The sequence below is a fragment of the Emys orbicularis genome, chromosome 13, assembly GCF_028017835.1.
Source record: "Emys orbicularis isolate rEmyOrb1 chromosome 13, rEmyOrb1.hap1, whole genome shotgun sequence".
Taxonomy (NCBI): domain Eukaryota; kingdom Metazoa; phylum Chordata; order Testudines; family Emydidae; genus Emys; species Emys orbicularis.
In genome coordinates this window covers 501,085-523,636 of record NC_088695.1, presented here as the reverse complement: position 1 = coordinate 523,636, position 22,552 = coordinate 501,085, and the positions used below count along the sequence as shown (strand labels likewise).

General features: G+C 61.8%; 2 protein-coding genes across 4 annotated transcripts; one reads left to right on the top strand and one right to left on the bottom strand.

The window, feature by feature from the left end:
• Positions 1–9,810: 9,810 nt before the first annotated feature.
• On the bottom strand, positions 9,811–17,240 carry LOC135887758 (HLA class II histocompatibility antigen, DR alpha chain-like). 3 transcript variants are annotated; one of them, XM_065415508.1, is made up of 5 exons: positions 14,808–14,900; positions 12,967–13,224; positions 10,797–11,078; positions 10,463–10,613; positions 9,811–10,025 (listed from the first exon to the last, which is right to left on the bottom strand). In XM_065415508.1, the coding sequence occupies exons 1-5, from the start codon at positions 14,887–14,889 to the stop codon at positions 10,022–10,024; spliced, it is 777 nt and encodes a 258-aa protein (XP_065271580.1). In that variant the 5' UTR covers positions 14,890–14,900; the 3' UTR covers positions 9,811–10,021. The 3 variants fall into 3 exon arrangements, with proteins under 3 accessions (XP_065271580.1, XP_065271581.1, XP_065271579.1); XM_065415509.1 differs by lacking the exons at positions 9,811–10,025; positions 14,808–14,900 and adding an exon at positions 17,205–17,240 and having other exon boundaries at positions 10,459–10,613; XM_065415507.1 differs by lacking the exon at positions 9,811–10,025 and having other exon boundaries at positions 10,459–10,613.
• Positions 16,530–20,703, top strand: LOC135887755 (H-2 class II histocompatibility antigen, E-S beta chain-like). Its single transcript, XM_065415500.1, has 6 exons — positions 16,530–16,712; positions 17,197–17,466; positions 18,145–18,426; positions 19,413–19,523; positions 19,706–19,729; positions 20,097–20,703. Exons 1-6 carry the CDS (start codon positions 16,607–16,609, stop codon positions 20,108–20,110), a joined length of 807 nt encoding a protein of 268 aa, XP_065271572.1. The 5' UTR covers positions 16,530–16,606; the 3' UTR covers positions 20,111–20,703.
• Positions 20,704–22,552: the final 1,849 nt, after the last annotated feature.

Genomic DNA, 22,552 nt, shown 5'->3' with positions numbered 1-22,552 from the left:
TCTGGTGCCCCCCGCCCCCCTCTGTCCACCCAGGGGATCCTGGTTTCAGTCTGTGCAAAACTCCTGAACTCAGCTCCCTGCCGGGGTTGTGTGTGTCAGGGCTGGACTGAGCCGGCCCGCGGGGAGGGGGGGCGGGAGGGAGGCTGCGGCTGGGGGAGCCACTGTCCCTATCCCCAGCCCCCCTCCCGCCTGTCACCAGCCCGACCCGCCCAGCTGCTCCTTAACCTGCCCCATCACAGCCCGACCCGGCCAGAATCTGCCGGAGACCGATGACGCTGCCCGGAGCCGCGCGCTGATTGGCCGGGGGGGTACTTGAGTTCAAGGTGAAGTGGAAGCTTCTGGGGAAAGCCCCGAGGGCTGGGAACTGGGGGGGAGGGGCAGGTGTGGACGCTGGGGGGGGGGGGGGGCGGGACGGGTGAAGGGCTCTGAGCAGCTCGGGAGCTCGTCCCTGCCCCCAGCAGAAACTGGTCCAATCAAAGCTCTGTCCTCCCCTCCCCCACCCTGTCTCTTGGATCTCCTGGGACCCACCCAGCTGCAGAGCACAGCAAAGCTCCGGTTGGGGCAGGGATCTGCAGTGACCCCTGGGCCCTGCTCTGGGTCGCGGCTTCCCAAGGCAGTCTCCATGCTGCCCAGCTGGCCTGCCTGGCAGTGGCTGTATGCTGTGCGCCCCTTGGCCGGTTCCTTTGAGACTCTTGGGTGTAAATGATCCGGGGCTGGTGATGTGAGTGTCTGATTTTAGCAGCTGCTGCCTCACCTCCTCCTTTGTGAGAGATGGGAAATTTTCTGGTCTATCCACAGCATCCTGCCTCACTCCAAACACAGACAGAAATAGCTATGGGACATTCCTGCCTTTCCTGCTTCACTTGTTACAGTTTCACCATCTGCATCCAGCACTGGACCTGGATCTGTGCCCAACCTAGGGCTATATTTGTTCCTGACGTGTTTTTAAGCTGTCACCTTATTGTCCTTCACATTATTGGCCATTGGATCCTTTAGTTTCCCTTATCAGTTGCCTACGTGTTTACTTGTAACTTATATTCTTTGCCATTTACTTCCTGTTTCCCATCCTCTGTACTGACTGGGCTTTGATCTACGTCCAGCTCGGGGTTTGCATGTTCCAGCCATTTGCACAGCGTTCTTAAAAAGTCTTTTTAATCCAAAGCCTGGACCCTGCTGATGGCTGTCTGTGAGTGTGTCACGGACTCACAGATCATACCCACTCTTGGCCCCGTGCGGTCCATGGGGGGTTCCCCTTTCAGTGAGACAGCCCTTCTCGGGGGGCCACTCTCTCTCGGGGTTAGGCCCCTTCACCTCCTGGAGCCGCACCTCTCTGAGCCTTAGCACGTCTGTCTCTGCCGTGGGCCCCCTCAGGGAGTCCACTCGCTCTGGACCCCCGGGGCCTCCACCCCCGAAGGGGACGATGACCCCCCCGCCCTGTTCTCTAGACCGGAGCGACTCTCAGCCAGCGTCACACAGGAGGGTTTATTGAGAGTTGACCCCAGCACAGGAAACTCTCAGTGCCTCATGGCCTCCCTCAGCCCAGCACATCCCAGTCTCTCTGCATCCAGGTGGGCTCTGCCTGCTCCCCCTCTCCAGCCCAGAGCCCCCCTGCTCCCAGCTGGGCATCTGAGATCCCCAGCCCCAGGCCCCGCCTCTGTCTATTGTCTTCTCTCCAGGGAAACAGGGTCACCTGGGCCTCCTCTCCTCTCTGCCCTCCTCTGGCCCCTCTGGCTGGAACCGGCTGGTCAGGTCACCGGGGTCCTCTCTCCGCAGCCCATTGTCCTCCCCCTGGCCAGAACCGACTGCAACTCCTGAGCTGGGTGTCCGGGTCGTCAGGTCACCAGTCGCTGGGGTATCCATCCTCCAGACCATTGGCTGGGGTCCCACGTTCCCTCTCTGGTCCTCTGTAACAACCAACAACCTCTCCCATCACCTCGTTAAACCAGCAATACCCTGGGGCACTGAGTTCCATCCCCTACGCATGCAAACCATTGGAAAAACATGGAAAAACCAAGAAAATCCCCCACTTTGTCACAGGGTGGACTCCTGTCCCCATGCAGGACTCAATGGGGCTCCCCCTACGCACGGTCTGTGCAGATCCAGTCTCAGGGTTGTGGCTGTTTTTGGAGAGCAATGTGCGCCCACTGGCTCAGCTGTTGCAGTGGTTCAGGGCCCCCTCTGTGAAAAACGTGACCGTGATTTCTAGTCTGAGGTCATCTCAGGTCAGCTCCCAGACGCTGGCTCTCGTTCCGCTTTGTCTGGGAGACGGACGAGCCCCCTGCTCCCAGAAATTGGCTCCCCGGGTGGGTCCTTACAAACGGGATCAGGTCACCCTGAGCCTTTCACCGAACAGGCTCCTTCCGTCACTCACTCACAGGCAGCTTCTCCAGACCTTGAGGCACCTTTGGGGCTCCCCTCTGAACCCCTGTGACGTTATTGACATAACCTGTGACCGTATATATCATTGTTGCAACCACGGTTGCAAATATTGTACAAAGGTTGTCATGTAAGATGTCTATGGCAAGGTTATGATTTGCTGGTTATGATGATGCTGTCTGTATGGTTGTATCATTTTTGTAGTTAAAGTTATGACTATCGCCTATGTACTTGTATATCAATGTGTTTTGGCCACTTGGTCAGGTTCTTGAGAAAGGACAATTCTCAGTAAGTGCCCAACCAAGAAATACTTAACTGACAATGGACTTTGGGAGACGCCAATCCACGTCTGAGCTTTCCTGGGAACCTTCAAACTAACATATGCCTGGACATGTGACTTGCCCATGTGACTCCAGACTCCATCTTGCTGCTGTGATTTTCCACAGTAAGAACAAAGGGGCATCCTTCCATGGGCAAGAGACTATAAAAGGCTGCTGCCTCATCTCCATTTTGTCTTCAGTCCTGCTTCTTACCTCTGGAGGGACTTTGCTACAAGCTGAAGCTCTGAACAAAGGACTGAGGACCCATCCCAGCTGGGGATGGTCCAGAGACTTGATTTGAACCTGCAGTTTATTCTATCGCTGCTGCAAGCCTGAACCAAGAACTCTGCCATTACTGTATGTCATTGATTCCATTTAACCAATTCTAGCTCTCATCTCTATCTTTTTCCTTTTATGAATAAACCTTTAGATTTTAGATTCTAAAGGATTGGCAACAGCGTGATTTGTGGTAAGATCTGATTTGTATATTGACCTGGGTCTGGGGCTTGGTCCTTTGGGATCGAGAGAACCTTTTTCTTTTACTGGGGTCTTGGTTTTCATAACCATTCGTCCCCATAACGAGTGGCCCTGGTGGTGATACTGGGAAACTGGAGTGTCTGAGGGAATTGCTTGTGTGACTTGTGGTTAGCCAGTGGGGTGAGACCAAAGTCCTCTCTGTCTGGCTGGTTTGGTGCCAAAGGCCTGGTCTACACTATGACTTTAATTCGGATTTAGCAGCATTAAATCGAATTAACCCTGCACCCATCCACACAACGAAGCCATTTATTTCGAAATAAAGGGCTCTTTAATTCGATTTCTGTACTCCACCCCGACGAGCGGAGTAGCGGCAAAATCGGTATTGTGAATTCGAATTAGGGTTAGTGTGGCCGCAATTCGATGGTATTGGCCTCCAGGACCTATCCCACAGTGCACCATTGTGACCGCTCTGGACAGCAATCTGAACTCGGATGCGCTGGCCAGGTGGACAGGAAAAGCCCCGGGAACATTTGAATTTCATTTCCTGTTTGCCCAGCACAGGAGATCACAGGTGACCACAGAGAGCTCATCAGCACAGGTAACCATGCAGGCTGATAATCGAAAAAGAGCACCAGCATGGACCGTACGGGAGGTACTGGATCTGATCGCTATATGGGGAGAGGATTCAGTGCTAGCAGAACTTTGTTCGAAAAGACGAAATGCCAAAACTTTTGAAAAAATCTCCAAGGGCATGATGGAGAGAGGCCACAATAGGGACTCAGATCAGTGCCGCGTGAAAGTCAAGGAGCTCAGACAAGCCTATCAAAAAACAAAGGAGGCAAACGGTTGCTCCGGGTCAGAGCCGCGGACATGCCACTTCTACGCCGAGCTGCATGCATTTCTAGGGGGGGCCGCCACCACTACCCCACCTCTGACTATGGATTCCGCGGCGGGGATAATCTCATCAGCTACACCTGAGGATTCTGCGGACGGGGAAGAGGAGGAGGAGGAGGACGAGCTTGCAGAGAGCACCCAGCACTCCGTTCTCCCCAACAGCCAGGATCTGTTTCTCAGCCTGACTGAAGTACCCTCCCAAGCCAGTACCCAAGACCATGACCCCATGGAAGGGACCTCAGGTGAGTGTACCTTTTAAAATATAAAACATGGTTAAAAGCAAGCATTTTTAATGATTAATTTGCCTGAGGACTTGGGATGCATTCGCGGCCAGTACAGCTACTGGAAAAGTCTGTTAACGTGTCTGGGGATGGAGCGGAAATCCTCCAGGGACATCTCCATGAAGCTCTCCTGGAGGTACTCCAAAAGCCTTGCCACAAGGTTTCTGGGCAGTGCAGCCTTATTCCGTCCTCCATGGTAGGACACGTAACCACGCCATGCTAGTAGCAAGTAATCTGGTATCATTGCATGACAAAGCCTGGTGTTTGCTGGCATTCAAGCAACATCCGTTCTTTATCTCGCTGTGTAATCCTCAGGAGAGTGATATCGCTCATGGTAACCTGGTTGAAATACAGGGATTTAATTAAGGGGACAGAGGTGGCCGTTCCTACTGGGCTGTTTTCCTGTGGCTGAAAAGAAATCCTTCCCTGCAGTTAGCCAAGCGCGGGGGGGGGGGGGGGGGGTAGTGGGAATTGGTGCTGAGGTTTTCGCCTTTGGCTAGCAGGGATCTTCCCTGATACCAGCCACGCGGTGGGGGAGGGGTACAGTGATCATCCCAGATAACTCATGGCTGGGGGGGGGGGGTTAGTTTGGTTTCTGCAGGGATCTTCCCAGATACCAGCCACGCGGTGGGGGGAGGGATAAAGCGATCATCCCAGAGAATTGGATGGTGGTGGTGGTGGTGGGGGGGGGGGGGTTAGTTTGGTTTCTGCTGCTGAAGTTAACAGGAAAACTGCAGCACTCAACGGGCTTTGCTTGGTATGTGGGAAAGGAGGGCGCAGAAGCCTAAAGACAATGGCTTACCATGGCCGCATGCAAGCCGAATTCTGTTGCCCGGACCTGCGTCTGTGATCTCTAGCAACAAAGCCACAGGCACTCAATATTAAGAGGCAAAATGCGACCTTGCACAGAAATCACATGTGCTATGTAATGTGAATAGTGTTGGTCACCGTTAAAGAGTATAAGCATTGTTCTGCAAAATGTATCTTTTTAAAAAATTCTCTCCTTTTTTCCCTCCCTCCAGCAGCTGCAAATGTTTCAAGCCTCCCTCCTCCATCCCGAAGGCTATCTCAGATAAGGCGTCGGAAAAAGAGGACGCAAGACGAGATGTTCACAGAAATCATGGAATCCACCCGCAGTGAAAGAGCTCATTTGAATGAGTGGAAGGACATGGTATCTAAGTACAGGAAAGCTGCCAATGAACGTAAGGTTATGAGGGACGCTCGAGATGAGAGGTGGCAGGCTGCAACGCTGGGGCTGCTGCGTGATCAAACAGACATGCTCCGGCGTCTGGTGGAGCTTCAGGAACGGCAGCAAGATAACACACTGCCGCTGCAGCCACTGTATAACCGCCCTCCCCCCTCACCAAGTTCCATAGCCTCCTCACCCAGACGTGTAAGAACACGGGGGGGGGGGGAGGCTCCGTGCACCCTCCCACTCCACCCCAGTGGACAGCCCAACCAAAAGATTGTCATTATATTGAATTTTTTCAGTGGCCTTTTACTTCCCTCCCATCCTCCTCCCAAACCTCACCCAGGTTACCTTGTCGGTTCTCTCCCTATGTTGATAATGAATTAATAAAGAGTACATGATTTTTAAATGACAGTGACTTTATTTCCTTTAAAATAAAGCTGTGATTTAAAGGGGGAGGGTGGTTTCCTTACAGGGAATGAGTCAATCAAGGGGGCGGGTTTTCAACAAACAGAACTTTCACACCGTAGCCTGGCCAGTCATGAAACTGGTTTTCAAAGCTTCTCTGATGCACAGCGCTTCCTGGTGTGCTCTTCTAATCGCCCTGGTGTCTGGCTGCGCATAATCAGCAGCCAGGCGATTTCCTTCAGCCTCCCACCCCGCCATAAAGGTCTCCCCCTTACTCTCACAGAGATTGTGGAGCACACAGCAAGCAGAAATAACAATGGGGATATTGGTTTGGCTGAGGTCTGAGCTGAGTGAGTCAGTAACGATCGCCAGCGACCTTTTAAACGGCCAAATGCACATTCTACCACCATTCTGCACTTGCTCAGCCTGTAGTTGAACAGCTCCTGACTCCTGTCCAGGCTGCCTGTGTATGGCTTCATGAGCCATGGCATTAAGGGGTAGGCTGGGTCCCCAAGGATAACAATTGGCATTTCAACATCCCCAACGGTTATTTTCTGGTCCGGGAAGTAAGTCCCTTGCTGCAGCCGTTTAAACAGAGTAGTGTTCCTGAAGATGCGAGTGTCATGAACCCTTCCCGGCTAGCCCCCGTGGATGTTGGTGAAACGTCCCTTGTGATCCAGAAGTGCTTGCAGCACCATTGAAAAGTACCCCTTGCGGTTTATGTACTGGGTACCCTGGTGCTCCGGTGCCAAGATAGGGATATGGGTTCCATCTATCGCCCCACCACAGTTAGGGAATCCCATTGCAGCAAAGCCATCCACTATGACCTGCACATTTCCCAGAGTCACTACCTTTCGTAGCAGCACCTCAGTGATTGCTTTGGCTACTTGCATCACAGCAGCCCCCACAGTAGATTTGCCCACTCCAAATTGATTCCCGACTGACCGGTAGCTGTCTGGCGTTGCAAGCTTCCACAGGGCTATCGCCACTCGCTTCTCAACTGTGAGGGCTGCTCTCATCTTGGTATTCTGGCGCTTCAGGGCAGGGGAAAGCAAGTCACAAAGTTCTATGAAAGTGCCCTTACGCATGCGAAAGTTTCGCAGCCACTGGGAATCGTCCCACACCTGCAACACTATGCAGTCCCACCAGTCTGTGCTTGTTTCCCAGGCCCAGAATCGGCGTTCCATGCCTATAACCTGCCCCATTAACAGCATGATCTCCAAAGCGCCGGGGCCCGCGGTTTGATAGAATTCCATGTCCAGGTCCTCATCACTCTCGTCACCGCGCTGCTGTAGCCTACTCCTCGCCGCCTGGTTTTCCAGGTTCTGGTTCAGCATAAACTGCACGATAATGCGCGAGGTGTTTACAATGTTCATAACTGCGGTCTTGAGATGAGCGGGCTCCATGCTTGCCGTGGTATGGCGTCTGCTGTGTTCACCCAGGAAAAAGGCGCGAAACGGTTGCCTGCCGTTGCTTCCCTGGAGAGGGGGGAGGATGTACCCAGAACCACCCGCGACAATGTTTTTCGCCCCATAAGGCATTGGGATCTCAACCCAGAATTCCAATGGGCGGAGGAGACTGCGGGAACTATGGGATAGCTATGGGATAGCTACTCACAGTGCAACGCTCCGGAAATCGACGCTAGCCCCGATACATGGACGCACACCGCCGAATTAATGTGCTTAGTGTGGCCGCATACATTCGACTTTATACAATCTGTTTCCAAAATTCAAATTGTATAAATTCGGATTAATCCTGTAGTGTAGACATACCCTTAGAGGTGTAGAAACCCCAGCCTTGGGCTGTAACTGCCCTGTTTGAGCAATTTGTCCTGAACTGATACTCTCAGAAGCGTCCCACCTAAGGCAGCATTGTTACAACCCCGCTAACGTTTCAGCCTCTCCGCAGGGCCAACGTCAAGGCTGGACACAGCAGCCAGTGACGCTCTCACCGGGGCCATGTGTAGAGGTGACACCATCTCCCTGCGCTGCCCAATATTCCCCTGTTCCTACAGCCCAGGGTCACACTTGCCCCCTAAGCCCCAGCACGGCCCTAGGAGCTCACGTTCAGTTGGGTTCTGCCTTGACCCCCACGTCCAGTTCAGAGTCTCAGCCCACCCGACCCCCATCACATGGGACCCACATCCTCGGTTCCTCGCTGTCCAGCCTGGCCCCTGGCCATGTGAAAACACGTGTGAATGTGCCCAGCTCCAGGCGTGCCCCAGCTCGCTGTGTGTAACTGACCCGTCCCGGCATCACCCCCCAGCCTGGGTGTCCCTGCAGACGCGCCCCATGGTGGGTTACATCGTCTCTTGGCTCACCCAGCTACTGACTCGCCCTGGCCCCAGCCCCACCAAACCCCACTGGAAACAGCCCCCCCAGCCCCCCAAGGCCCAGCCCTGCTAGACCCCACTGGAAACAGCCCCTGCCCCAGCTGCACGGCGGCAGCCAATGGGAACGCACAGGAGGCTGGTCCAAGGCTCAGCGGCCAATGGGAGAGCTTGGTCGGTTGGTGGCGTTATTGGCTGGTTGGAGCATCCAATCGCTGCTGGTGGGAGCCGGGGGGAGGGGGGGGTCTCCCAGCATGTGCCAGGGGAGGGGTGCGAGGAAGCTGGGCTGGGTCTCGGTGCCATGTTCGGGGGGGGAAGGGGGGGATCTGCCCTTCGCGTCACAGTGACCCCAGCCTGGGGGACGTCACCGCAGCCCCCAGACAGGCCAGCGTCTCTCTGCAGCCGCTCGCCCTGCGGGGTTCAGTCCCAGGGGAGCCTGGCCCATGAACCCTGCCCTGCTCCTGGGCTCCCGCCCATAGGACGAGCTCAAAGTGCTCCATGGAGCATCCCTCAGCCCCAGAGCCCCCACCACTGCCCCAGGGGGAGGCTGGCCACATGTCACACAAGGGGAAACTGAGGCACGGAAAGCCTCACAGCTTGCAGCAAGTCAGTGTCAGCAAGGGGAATAGAACCCAGGAGTCCTGGCTCCCAGCCCCCCCTGCTCTAACCCACCAGCCCCCACTCCCCTCCCCTCCCAGAGCTGGGATAGAACCCAGGAGTTCTGGCTCCTTCCTTAGCGCTCATACCAAACTCCCTGAACTCCCGGTATAACCCGGTGCCCTGGACAGACTATGGCTGGGCTGGGATAACACAGGCTGCTGCAGGCACGGCCCAGACCGACCAGATTTTAAATCAGGCTCAAAACCTCAGAAACGTCCCAAACCCACTTTATTGCTGTTGGCAAAGCTGCAGAGCGAGATCGGGGGCGCAGGGCGGGGGTGGGGGCAGGGCTGTGACACACCCGGGGCACAGGGCGGGGGGGGGGGGGCGCGGGCAGGGCTGTGACACACACGGGGCACAGGGCGGTGGGGGAGGGGCAGGGCTGTGACACACACGGGGCGCAGGGCTGGGGGGGCGGCCGGGCTGTGACACACCCGGGGCACAGGGTGGGGGCTATACAGGGACTAGGCCCGTCCCACACAGACCCCGCGCTGGGCGCTGGGCTCAGCAGGGCTGGACCCCAGGGCAGCCACACACGGGTGCGATGGGGCCTTTAGCCGGGCGCTGGGGCTGCCCCCCCACAGCCATGGGCCTGATCCCGCCCCACAGGGACCCATTGACCGGGAATGGCCGAATCTGGCCCAAAGCCTGCTGGGTAATGGCTGGAGGGGCTTTACCTGGGGTGACTGACAGCAGCCTCTGGCCAATAGGGGCCGGGCTCGGGGCCCAATCCAGCGCCCACTGGAGTCAAGAGAAACCTTCCCCATGACGGCAATGGGGTTTGGATCAACCCCATGGGCCCTGCTGCCCCTCGATGTGGAGCAACCCCCATTCCCTGCCCCCTTCCTGGATAGGCACCCCCCTCCCAAGCCCTGCAGAGGGATGTGGGGAGAGCCCGAGGGGCCGGCTCCCCAGTGAGTCTCTAGCAGGTTGGGTGTCACGGTTACGGGGCCAGGGAGTTCCCGCCCGGGTACAGCAGCTGGCACTGATGTGAGCGGAGCAGGGACGCTGGGGGCAGAGCTGGGGGGTGCGAGTGGGTCCCCCGAAGGCACCTGGGGGATTCGGGGGCCCTGGCTCCTCCCTGCGTTTATCTGAAAGGCAAAGAGGGTCAGTTACCAGGAGCCCTGGGCCCGACGCAAGGCTGGCGGGGATCGGGGCCGTTCCCCAGCACCCCCAGGGACTCTCCCTTTGACACGGGGGGGGCTGGGTGGGCCCAGGGTCTGTGGCTGTCTGAGGGGCACAGCAGTTGGGGGGGGTTTCCCAGTGGGTGCTGGGCAGGGGAGGGGCTGTGTCTGGCTAGGGTGGCACAGCTGGTGGGGGGCTCTCCCCAGTGGGTGCTGGGTGGGCCCAGAGGGTGTGGGTGGCAGAGAAGGGCACAGCAGTGGGGGGGAGGATTTCCCCAAGGGGTGCTGGGTGGGCCCAGGGGCTGTGGCTGGCTGGGGGGGCACAGCGGGTGGGGGGGGTCTCCCCAGGGGGTGCTGGGTGGGCCCAGGGGCTGCGGGTGCCTCCCCGGGCAGCGGCTACTCACAAGGGGCCCCGCGGGTTGCGGGCGGCGTTCATCTTCATGCCCTTGATGATGAGGATGGTGCCCGCGATGATGCCGATGATGCCCACGGCCAGGCCCAGGGCACACACCAGGGTCTCTGTGGTCTCGGGGACGGGGGTGGGCACCTGGGCTTCTGGAGAGAGGGACAGGGCATGGAATGAGGGGGGCTGTTCCCACCCCTCCCTCCCAGAGCTGGAAGAGAACCCAGGAGTCCTGGCTCCCAGCCCCCATTCCCTTCCCAGAGCCGGGGATAGAACCCAGGCGTCCTGGCTCCCAGCCCTGTGCCCAGCTGGGTCCCCGGGCACCCTGGCCTCACCCCAGTGCTTCGTGAAGGGCTCGAGCAGCCCCCCGTGCTCCACCCGGCAGTCGTAGAAGTCGCCCTGGCTGGGGAGGAAGGGCAGGTAGGAGAATTTGCGGAAGGCGTAGTCCTGGCGGGGGTAGAAGTCAGTCTCGTAGATGCCCTCGGTCACTTCCTGCCCGTTCTTCAGCCACGTCACGCTGAGCACCGGCGGGGAGAACTTGTCCACGAAGCAGATCAGGACATTGGGCTCGCCCAGCTCCACGGGGTCTTCGGGGAACACGGTCACCTCAGGGGGCACTGGGGAGACAGGGGTTAGTTGGTCCTATTCCCCGCCATGTCTGGCCCCTAGACCACAGGGACTCCGCGTGCTGCTCCTGCCCCCCAGTGCCGGCTCCCAAGCTCCCATTGGCCAGGAACTGCAGCCACCGGGAGCCATGGGGGTGGCGCTTGTGGGCGCAGGCAGTGCGCACCGCACAGAGCTGACTGGCCCTGCCTCTGCCTAAAGGCTGGACATGCCAGCTGCTTCTGGGAGCTGCGGGGAGCCTGGGCAACAGGGAGCCTGCCTTAGCCCCGCTGTGCCACTGGCTAGGAGCCACCTGAGGTAAGCGTTGTCTGGCCAGAGCCTGCACCCCTCACTCACTCCAGCCCCCTTCCCTAGCCTTGAGCCCCCTGCACCCAAACTCCCTCCCGGAGCCCACACCCTCCACACCCTTCTGCACCCCAGCCCTGAGCCCCTTCCCACACCCTGAACCTCTCATTTATGACCCCACCCCAGAGCCTGCACCTCCAGCTGGAGTCCTCCCTCCCACACCCCATCCACTGCCTAAGTCCAGTGAAAGTGAGTGAGGGTGGGCGAGAGCAAGTGACGGAGGGAGGGGGGCTGGAGTGAGTGGGAGCAGGGCCTCAGAGAAGGGGTGGGGCCTCAGGGCAAGGGTGTTCGGTTTTGTGTAATTAGAAAGTTGGCAACACTTGCCAGTCCCTGCCATGGGGCCGGATCAGAGCTGGCGCCCCCTAGAGGGGACAGGCCCCATTCCCCACCCCGAGCCAGCCAGTCCCTGCCCTGGGCTGGATGGGAGCTGGCACCCCATAGAGGGGAAAGGCCCCACGCCCCATTCCCTGCCCCCCCTGAGCCAGCCAGTCCCTGGTGCTCACGCTCCAGCTCAGGGGTCTCTCCCCAGGACTGTGGGGGCGTCACCGGGGCCGTCCCAACTCCCTGCCCTTACGGCTCATGGGGCACCAGGGGCAGGGGAGAGAATCCCTCAGGGGCAGGGCCTGGCGCTGGGCAGGGGCCACGAACAGACCTCGGCAAAGGAGCTGCCCTGGCCCACCAGCCTGGAGGGGTGTGACCTGCCCGGGCCCCCTGCCCTGCAGAGCCCTGACCTGGCTGACTGGCTCCCCAGAGCCCTCCAGGGGCTGGGAGGGGAGCTGAGTGGGGACTCTCGATCTCTAGGGAAGTGGTCTCCAACCTTTTTACGCCCAAGATCACTTTTTGAATCTAAGGTCAACTCAGGATTTACCCCACCTCTTCCCCGAGGCCCCGCCCCTTCCTCAAAGTCCCGCCCTGCTCACTCCATCCCCCCCTCCCCCAACCTCACTCATTTTCACCAGGCTGGGGCAGGGTGTTGGGGTTCGGGAGGGGGTGCAGGCTCTGGGCTGGGGCCGAGGGGTTCACAGTGTGAGAGGGGGCTCTGGGCTGAGCCTGGGGCAGGGGGTTGGGGTGGAGGAGGGGGTGCAAGCGTTAGGAGGGAGTTTGGGTTCAGGAGGGGGCTCTGGGCTGGGGCAGAGTGTTGGGGATATGGGGTGTAGGCTCCAGGAGGGGGCTCAGGGATGGGGGTTGGGATGCGGCGTCCCGCGGGGCAGCACTTACCTCTGGTGGCTCCCTGCCTACCCCGGCCCCACACCGCTCCCAGAAGGGACCAACGTGCCCTGGGGTGGGAAGGGCGGGGGTTACGTGGCTCCACACGCTGCCCCTCTCTGCAAACACTGCCCTACAGATCTTCTGGCCAATGGGAGCTGCGGGGGCGGTGCTTGCAGGCAGGAGCAGCGCGGGGAGGGAGACCCCTGCCCCCGCCCCCAAGGGGCTGCGCTGGCCGCTTCCAGGAGCAGTGTGGGGCCCATGTGAGGAGGGGAGGGCCCAATGGGGACCAAGGTGGAGAGGGAGAGCCTGGCAGGGAAAGTGCCGTACCGTTCTGGGCCTTTGTGTGGTTGGACCTCTTGATCAGGATCTCCAGGTTGTTCTTGCTTATGGCCATGTTGCCCAGTGCGCTCTGCGCCTCAAAGCTGGTGAACTTGCTGAATTCGGGCAGGCGCCAGACGGTCTCCTTCCTCTCCAGGTCCACGTGGAAGGTCTCGTCCTGGTCGAACTCTAACATGAACTCCCCGGACTCCTGCTGGGATCGGTCCGTGCTCTGGTAGAACTGCGCCTGGGAGAGCATGTGCTCCACTGCGGGGAGACGGGTGTCAGCAGCAGCCCCAACACCAGCCCCTCCTTCCCCAGGAGGGGGTCTCTGAGCACTTCCCCTAAAGCCACAGCCCCCCAGCTCCCAGGGTGTGACACTGGCACTAGGACTCCTCTCCTCCGTGTGAGGGGAAATCAGCCGCAGGGAGCCCAGTGACCCCTGGCGTCACGCTGGTGCACTGGGGTCAGCGCTGCCTGGAGGGGACAGCGCCCCCCACTCATTGTTCTCTACAGGTCTCCCATCCAAGTAGCGGCCAGGCCTCTACCCACTTGGTTAGTCAAGTGGGAATGTGACCCCTGTGCGTGCGCGTGTGAAGTTGGGGGCTGTGACTGCAGGACATCCCATTCTCCCGTCTGTGCCTGGGGCTGGTTCCGTGTCCCGGCGTCGCCAGGACCTGGTTCTCAGGGCGATTTCAGTCCCTGGCCCCCGACACTCACCCCCCAGGGCCGGTCACTGGGAGACCCGGGAACTCCCCAGCCAGAGACATTAAAGCTGCGCTGGGGGCAGGGCCGGCTCTACCTGTTTTGCCGCCCCAAGCGGCGAAGCAAAGAAGAAAAAATAAAAAAGCTGCCGCCAAAGCGCTGCCCCAAGAACTGCCGGAGTGCCGCCCCTTCAGATTGGCCGCCCCAGGCACCTGCTTCCTTAGCTGGTGCCTAGAGCTGGCCCTGACTGGGGGGTCAGACACTCCGGGAGGGAGAGGGGTCTGGCTCGGGGATAAAGCTGGGAGTCCCCAGGGCCCAAGGGAGTTGGGCACCTACACCCTAGGGAGTCGTTCGCTGACCCCAGCTCACCCGGCAGGATCTCACCGAGTGACTGCAAAGGAGGGAACCCGCCACCACCAGCCGAGGAGAGAGTCGGCCCCACAGAGGCCCCCCCCATGGGTCTGAGCCCTGGCGGGGGGACAATGGGGACAGGGTCAGGGTCAGGGTCTGGCCCTGGCGCGGCTCCTTGGGGAACGTTTCCCCCTGTACCTGGCGCCCCCCTGGGAGGGGTCAGCCCCCGAGTCCCTGTGGGGAAGGGGGGCTGCACCCCTAGGGCAGGGCTGTGTCGTACCCAAACCACAGCGACTTCCCCACGCTCCCTCTGCTGCTCCAGCGCCAGCCTCCCCTCCCCGCCACGGGGGTGAGACCCTCCTCCCTGCAGCCCCCAACCCATCCAGATCAGCTCCCTGACCCCTCCCACTATGGGCTGAGATCCTCCTCCTTGCAACCTGCAGCCTGGCGAGAGCAACCCGCCCCCCATGCCCTCCCCACTCTGGTGCTAGACCCTCCTCCCTGCAGCCCCCACCACATCCAGATGAGCCCCACTGTACCCCTCCCCGCCCGCCCCACTATGGGCTGAAACCCTCCTCCCCACAGCCCCCCTTGTCCCTCCTTGCCCACCCCATCCGCTCCCCACTATAGGGTGGGATCCTCCTCCCTGCAGCCCCCACCCCAATCTGACTCCCCCCGTGCCACACCCTGTCCCAAAAGCCCCACATTGTCCTCTCTGGGGGTGGGGGAGCCGGGCGCTCTGGGGGTGAAGCCGCCCCCCCCCCAGGCCCAGGTGCCCCAGCCCCCGCCCGTACCTGTCACTGCCCCGGCGCCTGGCAGGGCCAGCAGGGTGAGCAGGGCCAGCTGGGCCATGGGGACGCCCCGTCCTGCGCCCATCTCCTCTCCCCAGCACTGGGCTGGGTGCGGGGCCGGCAGCACTAGGGGGCCGGGGGGGCACATGTCACACCCTGGGGGGGGCAGGGCTGGGGGCAGCGCCCGGCATTGGCCAGGGGGAGCCCGGCCCAGGGGCCTGCGCCCAATGGCAGAAATTCCTGCGCCGACCAGGCTGTTACCGGGCAGAGCAGCAGCGCTGAGCCTCACCCAGAGGAGATGGAGAAATTCCCGGCCAGGCACCAGGTCCTGGGGCTGCCCGGCGAGGCCTGGAGAGGGGCAGCTCTGCTCAGCCCAGTGTGGGGATAGCGCCACCGGGTGGGGTTGTCTCCGGTGTGGGGTCAGCACCTCCCCACTCGGTGCTTGCCTGGTCCACAGATACCCTGTTCTGCAGCATGGCTGTGTGCACACAGGGGACTTGGCCGGCCCAGCTCTGCACTGGGGGGTCACACCCCTGACCCACAGAGCTCTGCCGGGATAAGTTTAAGTGCAGGTGTAACACCGACATGGTCCTGGTCGTCAGGATCGAACTTGGGGCCTCTGGCTTTTAGCTCATGCACTAACCTCCCGAGGCCACAGGTTCGATCCCGCCCACCAACGACCAGGGTCTGTCGGTGTTACACCAGCAGGGCACGGACAGGGTTCAAGGGGATTATCCATGGGAGAGGGGCTGTTCCCCTCTAGAAGCTGCCGGCTCCGATCTGCTGTTGGTGACCAAACTCCCTTCCCCCGGGGTCTGTCCTGGGCTCTGTGTGGGCGCACTGGTCCCTGCCCAAACCCGCCCCCCCCATGGCACCAACTCAGCCCCCCCCCAGCTAACACGCTGGGTGTTCACACTGTGCCTGGCAGGAGGGGCCAGGCACTGGAGGGGTCAGAGAGGGGCCGGCCCAGCAGTTGGGCGCTGGCCTGGGACCCAGGAGCCCTGGGGTCATTCCCGGCCCTGCCACAGACTGTGTGTGACCCTGGGCCAGTCACTGACTTCTCTGGGCCTCCCCCACAGCTGGGCCATGGGGACACTGGCCCGGCCCTGCCCCACGGGGTGGGGGGGTGAATGCAGCAGAGAGGGGGAGGGGCTCAGAGACTGGGGGGCCAGAGAAGCCCCTTAGGGAGATCGATGGTGGCAGCAGCTGGGAGGGCGAGCTGTGCCTGACCCATGGAGACTGAGCCCCCCTCTCTCTGGTGGGGTGCCTGGGGGGCAGAGCTCAGGCCCATGGAGGTGGGAGAGGGGGAAGCTCAGAACTCCAGCCTGTGGGGCCAGCCCCAAACCTTCCCTGAAACTAAATTTACCCAGACAAACCAGAGACCCCCCCACACACCCAGCCTGCCCCAGCCGGCAGCAAAAGGGTCGAGGCACCAGGGGAAGAGGACGGAGGGTCCCAGTCCCGTTGCTGGGGGCCCAGCTCTGGTGGGGGCTGGTCCCTGGGCTGGCCCCGCTCTCCAGCTGCCCCGGGGCCATGGCAGGTGCCGGGTGAGTCCTGCAGCCTGACCCCAGGCCCTGCTCTGCCCCCTAAGAGGGAGAAGTCTGGAACCGAGCCCTGCTGGGCCGGCTCTGCCTGGCGACTGATGACGCTGCCCAGCCCTGATGCTGACTGGTCCCTGGGCTGGGGGTGCCCAATCCCCGGGGCCGTGGGCAGCGTCCCGGGGCTGGTGCTCGGAGCTGGACAGAGAAGGTCTCAGTCTGGGGGTCCCGACGCCTTTCCAGGTCTCTCCCTCCTGAGCAGCGATGGGGGCGGGTCGGATCCTGGGGGCCGGGAGCGGCTGGGCTGGGGCTCTGCTAGTGACACTGGCGGTGCTGAGAACCCACCTGGCTCATTGCACGGAGCCCCCAGGTGAGCAGAGACCCCAGTGCCCCGGGGAGCCCCGGCCTGGGCAGCGCTGGGTGTATCCGGGGGGGTTGGACCCCAGCGCCCCGGGGAGCCCCGTCCTGGGCAGTGCCGGTGTCCTGTCTGCCAGGGGACTCCTTGTTGTTTTTGTGGATACAGACTAACACGGCTACCCCCCCATACTTGTCTGCTCAGTGTCTCCCTCCCCCCGTTCTCTGTGTCCCCTCCCAGAGGTGCTGGAGTGAGGGTTGTGGGGGGGCTGCCGCACCCCCTGGCTTGAAGCGGTTCCATCACATAGAGAGTTCACAGTTTGGTTCAATGGCTCCCAGCGCCCCCGCATGGGCCCAGCGCCCCTGTCCCGCACCCCCCCCCGAGTTGGTGTTACCGTCATTGCCGCCCGCCCCCCTATGCCCCTGCCCGCCTCCCTGGGTCCTGGGGGGGGGGGGGAGGCGGCGGGTCCCTGAGGCTCTAACCCCCCCTCCCCCCGCAGGGCGGTACCTGTTCCAGTTCAAGGGTGAGTGTCACTTCACCAACGGCACCGAGCGGGTCCGGCTCCTGATCAGGTACCTCTACAACGAGCAGCAATACGTGCACTTCGACAGCGACGTGGGGGAGTTCGTGGCGGACACGGGGCTGGGCCGGGCCACCGCCGAGCACTGGAACAAGGACCCGGCGATCCTGGCGCGTTCGCGGGCTGAGGTGGAAACGTTCTGCCGGCACAACTACGGGGCGTGGGCGCCTTTCACCATCAACCGGAGAGGTGAGTGCGGGGGAGGGGGGCTCGGACGCCCCCCCCCCGTTATCTGCATGGTCCCGCTCTGGGCCGGGGGGGTTGGGCTGCTCCTGCGCTGGGGGCGGGGCCGGGGCGGGGCACAGAGAGCGGGGGGGGGGGGGGGCGGCAGGGGCCGGGATCACCCAGCGGCAGGAGGGGGAGGGAACCCGGCGCTAGGGCGCGATAACGGGGGAGCGTCTCCTCCCCTCCCCCAACCCCGGGTCTGGCTGCGGCGCCCCCTGTCTGCAGAGGCCCCCCCCCCCCAGGGACTGACCCTCCCCCCGCTCCCGCCCCCCCCCCCCGAAAGGTTCAGCCACCAGCGCCCCCCACTCAGATCCCTCAGGGCAGGCGGCTGCTGCAGCTCCAAACCCTCCTTCCTGAGCCGGGCAATGGGGCAGAACTTTCCACCCCCCAACCCTGCCCCTCTCCCCTCGCGGTCCCCCCTGGTGGGGGGTGGGAGCAGCTCCTGGTCCCTGGGCTGAGACCCCGTCTCCCTGGGCCCCAAGGGTCAGACAGTCCCCGCCTCTGTCTCCATGGGGGTGACAGGACACGACTCCCCTCGGGCCCTTTCTGCCAGAACCTGAACCTGGGGCCTTTCCCTGCGGGAGGGGGGGTCACCCTGCTCTGTCTCCAGCCCCTTTCCCATCTCTCTCTCTCTCTCCCCAGTTCAGCCCAAGGTGAAAGTTTCCCCCACGAAATCGGGGTCCGAGCCCCACTCCCACCTGCTGGTTTGCTCCGTGACGGGGTTTTACCCCGGGGGGATCGAGATCAAGTGGCTGAAGAACGGGCAGGAGCAGACGGCCGGGGTGGTGTCCACGGAGCTGCTCCAGAACGGAGACTGGACCTTCCAGATCCTGGTGATGCTGGAGATGAGCCCCCGGCGCGGGGACATGTACACCTGCCAGGTGGAGCACATCAGCCTGCGGGACCCCCTCGCCGTGCACTGGGGTAAGAGTCTCTGGGTGTGGGGCAGCCCCTGAGCCCACAGGGACACCCCTCGGGGGATGGGCCTGGGTCAGAGCACTCACAGGAGCCCTGATAACCCAAATCTAGGCACCTGGGCTGGGAGCTCACGTCCACGGGCTCCACGATGCAGTGTAGACACAACCTGAGTGGGGCAGTGACGGGGAGAGGAGAAAAGTCTCCATAATAATGACTGGTCTGGAGAAGGGAGATCAGGAGCGACTGTTCTCCCTGTCTCACAGCACAAGGACAAGGGGACACTCAGTGGGATGGAAAGGGGCAAATTCACACCTGGTAAAAGGAAGGACGTTTCCCACACACTGTAATTAGCCTGTGGAACTCACTGCCACAGGATGTCACTGAGCCCAAGAACAGAGCAAGGTTTTAGCCCCTATCCAGGGCTAGACTCAGAGCCATCCCTTAGGTAGGGCGAATTGAGGGAACCACTCTGGGTCCCGTGGGCCAGTGCGATTTGCCGGCACAATCAGTCCCGGAGAAGACAAATCCGTCACTTCCACCCTGGGCCCCACACCCCACTAGGGACGGCCCTGGCTAGACCAATTCATGCTGACAATGGTCAGGGATCTCAGACCTCGCGCTGCAGGGCCTGAGCCGATCTCTGACGATCCCAGACCAGGAGGAGCCCTGAGGTGGGGCAGATTGTCCCACAGCTGCTCCTGCAGGCCCTGGCCCCTGGCTCTGCCCCAGCCGGCGCTGGTCACTGGTGCGGATGGGAGCCTGGCCCGGAGGCCCCTGGCTCTGCCCCGGCCAGCGCTGGTCACTGGCGCAGACGGGAGCCCGGCCCAAAGGCCCCTGGCTCTGCCCCGGCCGGCGCCGGTCACTGGCGCGGACGGAAGCCCGGCCCGGAGGCCCCTGGCTCTGACCTGGCTGGCGCCGATCACTGGCGCGGACGGGAGCCTGGCCCGGAGGCCCCTGGTGCTGACCCGGCCCGTTCCATGTCCCTGTTTCAGAGGCACAGTCTGACTCCGCCAGGAGCAAGATGCTGACGGGGGTCGGGGGCTTCGTGCTGGGGCTGATCTTCCTGGCACCCGGACTCCTCATCTACCTGAAGAATAAGAAAGGTGACTGGCTCCGGGCAGGGGCGGGGCACCAGGGTGTCTCTGGGGGGATGTGGGGCTGGGGGTGCTCAGGGGAATCTGGGGGCCGGAAGGGGCTGGGTTCCTAGTGAGGGGCTGGAGATCTGACCCCCAGGATCCGGCTCCCCCTGCCCAAGGCTCTGACCATGTTTCTCTTTGTTTTTCAGGGCGCCCCGTTCCCCAACCTGCAGGTAATTTCAATCCCCCTCCCCCATTAAACCCGCCTCCCCCCACACTGAGCACAGGCTGCGTGGGGCGCCCATGGGGCAGCTGCTTCTGCCCCTCGGCCCCTGACACCCGCCCGGCTCAGCCCCTGGGCAGCTGGGCAATGGGGCGCTGGCCCCGCGGAGGAGGAGTCTGCGGCTCCCTCGGTCCCCGTTCAGGCCGATCCCCGAGCTGCTCCCGGGGGCAGAGGGTCCTGGGTCCTGCCGAGCATCGCCCAGCCCTGCGGCTGCCGGGCAGAGTCACTGGGGGGCCCTGGGGCCTGGCAGAGAAAATCCCCCGTCCGTCCCGCTAGCCCCACGGCCAGGGGCTGATTTCTCTCCCCTTTCCCTGCAGGGCTCCTGAGTTAGATCCTGGGCGTCGGATCCCCCGGCCGGCAGGAGTTTCCCTCCGTCGCTCCCAGCACCTCACCCAGCCCAGAGAATGCAGAACCTGGGGCCGGTCCCGTCCTGTCCCCGTCTGCTCCCCGCGCTCTGCCCGGCTCCAGCCCCCGCTGCCCCCGCCTGGGGACCTGTCACAGCCCCTCAGTCCCAGCAGGGCCCTGGGGCGACCCTGTCACGCTGTCTGGAGTGGGTTACGAATGTGGGGACCAATCTCAGGGCACAGTTAGTACCCGGGGCACCAACCCCAAATTGGCTGAGTTCTGTACTGAGATTTCACCAAAGGATCGAGTGTGAACTCTGCAGGCCCTGTAACAACATAACCGCGGAGCCACAGAGAGTCGCCTTGGGCTCTCCGATCTGTCTGGGCACCCCAGCCAGCCTGCCCTTGTGATCGATCGATCGATCATCCCTTTCTCCACAAATCACAGCGATACTCGGGTCACTCCCTGTCCCAAAGGATCAGTTGCTTATCCCAGGGCAGTTGCACCTTCAATCTCACTCCCCAGACAATGCTTGTAGCCAATCCTGTAATAACCTCAGTAAAGATTCGTTACCTAAGACCAAGTACTGGCAGTTCTTGACAAGGTTACAGCAGGTCACACACAAACCAGGGAGTTACAGCCCTAGGTCACAGAAACTCCTGTCAGAAACGAGCGCTGTGTGTGCTGTGGGGCTGAGCCGGGCACAGCCAGGGGATCTGGTGCTTATCCCTGGTCATTCCTGCCCCTTCCCATCCAGGCAGCGTCCAGCGAGGGGTTTCTCCTGGACAGGGGTTTTCATGCCCTTCCTCCCACGTTTCAGCTGGTGGAACGAGCACTCCTGCACCTCTCCTCTTCATGGGTGTAGGCGGGGGGCCCATCAACAAAGTCCTGTGTCCTCTGAGGTCCCCCAAGGGCCCCCCTGGGGCGTGGGGCTTGTCTACACACCCAGCGCTGCTGCAGCATGTCTGGTGAAGACGCTTCGTGCCGATGGGCGGGAGATCTCCCCTTGGCCTGATAACCCATCTCTGCGCGGCAGGGGAGTGGGGGGGAGATGCTCTCCGCTGACAGCGCTGGGCACACGAGTGCTTGTGTCCGTGTCACTTATGTCACGCAGGGAGGTGGTTTATTCGCACGGGGCGTGCGTCAGGGGAGTCGAGCAGGGGACCCGCTCCCCCCTCCCCCAATCAGCGCAGGCACAGAACTGCCCCAGCCCCAGGCAGGAGATGACAGGTCCTCAAGCCCTGGAGCCGCGGGGGGGGATCCAGCTCCTCTGGCTGCCGGGGGAGGGGGCGGGAGCCAACTTCTCCAGGCACGGGGGGGGGGGGGGGGGGGGCACAGAAAGGACCCCTCCAAAAGCGGACACATTTGTATTCCTGTGCACACGCGTGCGACGCCCCGAGCGACGTCAATCACACTGACACACGCGCAGTGCAGACTGACCCTAGGGCGTCTGTCGCTGGGCCGGGTGGAGAGAACCCGGCCTGGGCACTCTGGTGTTTCACCCCTGGTGCCGCGTCTCTCCTGCCTGGGGTCACTGATTCAGAGCAAACCCCTCCCTGTCGCCGGACAGCCTGGGACACGCTGGTCTAGGTGAGACTGAGGCCGACAGCCATCGCCAGCATCTCACAGTCTGACCCCACTGGGATCCATCTAACCCCATTTTAACAGTGCGAACACACAGCCGAGCCAGGCTGGGCACAGGGCAGGGGCCGGATCTGATTCGGGGGAGGAGCCCACGGGGCAGCTCTGAGTGGGGGGTGATTCCGGGGGGAGGCTGCGGGCTTGTTCCCAGGCTGGATGGGCTCCTTGCCCAGGGGTGGGGCGAGTGGGGAGGGGCCCCCCCAAATCTCTTCCCCAGGGGAGAGGTAGCCGGAGAGATGCTCCTGTCCAGGGCTGCAGTGACCAGCCTGACACCCCCAGCCCCGGGGGCTCGGCAATGGAGCACAGGGCTGGGGAGCAGCTCAGGGGCAGCACACAGGGTGGGGGCAGTTATTACCCAGCATTCTAACCCCCCCGCCCCCAGGGAGTCACAGCCCCTCCCCCCCCGGGGCCCAGAGATTCACTCCCCAGCCACCCCGGAGCCCCGTCCCCAGCAAAGAGTCCCAGACCTGTCTCAGGGGGGTTGGCTCTGAGCTCCAGTGTTTGCCGGCAGTTACCAGGTGTGACGAGATGGGAATTTTCTGTGATGTTGTTATGAGGCCTGTGTGTGCCTCAGTTTCCCCCATATGCTGCAGTGTTACCCAGTGGGATGGGGAAGGACTGTCTGTCTGCTCTCAGGGCAGGCTAGGAGCCACAGGTGTGGGCATCACCCAGCTGCCGGGGCCGTAGCCCCCAGATCAGTGGAGCAGCTGAGCATGGCAGATCCAGTGGCCGGTACATTAACACACCGAGCGCCCAGCTCCCCAGAGGGAGACGGACTCCCCGCCTC

What these genes read in the sequence shown, in the direction of transcription:
- LOC135887758 (XM_065415508.1), bottom strand. Translation starts at nt 14,889, where the DNA reads ATGGGCGCAGGACGGGGCGTCCCCATGGCCCAGCTGGCCCTGCTCACC. An exon ending in CCACACAAAGGCCCAGAACG is followed by an intron (nt 11,079 to 12,966) that starts GTACGGCACTTT and finishes CTGTCTCCCCAG; the next exon opens with TGCCCCCTGAGGTGACCGTG. An exon ending in GCCCTTCACGAAGCACTGGG is followed by an intron (nt 10,614 to 10,796) that starts GTGAGGCCAGGG and finishes CCCTCTCTCCAG; the next exon opens with AAGCCCAGGTGCCCACCCCC.
- LOC135887755 (XM_065415500.1), top strand. Translation starts at nt 16,607, where the DNA reads ATGGGGGCGGGTCGGATCCTGGGGGCCGGGAGCGGCTGGGCTGGGGCT. An exon ending in TCATTGCACGGAGCCCCCAG is followed by an intron (nt 16,713 to 17,196) that starts GTGAGCAGAGAC and finishes CTCCCCCCGCAG; the next exon opens with GGCGGTACCTGTTCCAGTTC. An exon ending in TTTCACCATCAACCGGAGAG is followed by an intron (nt 17,467 to 18,144) that starts GTGAGTGCGGGG and finishes CTCTCTCCCCAG; the next exon opens with TTCAGCCCAAGGTGAAAGTT.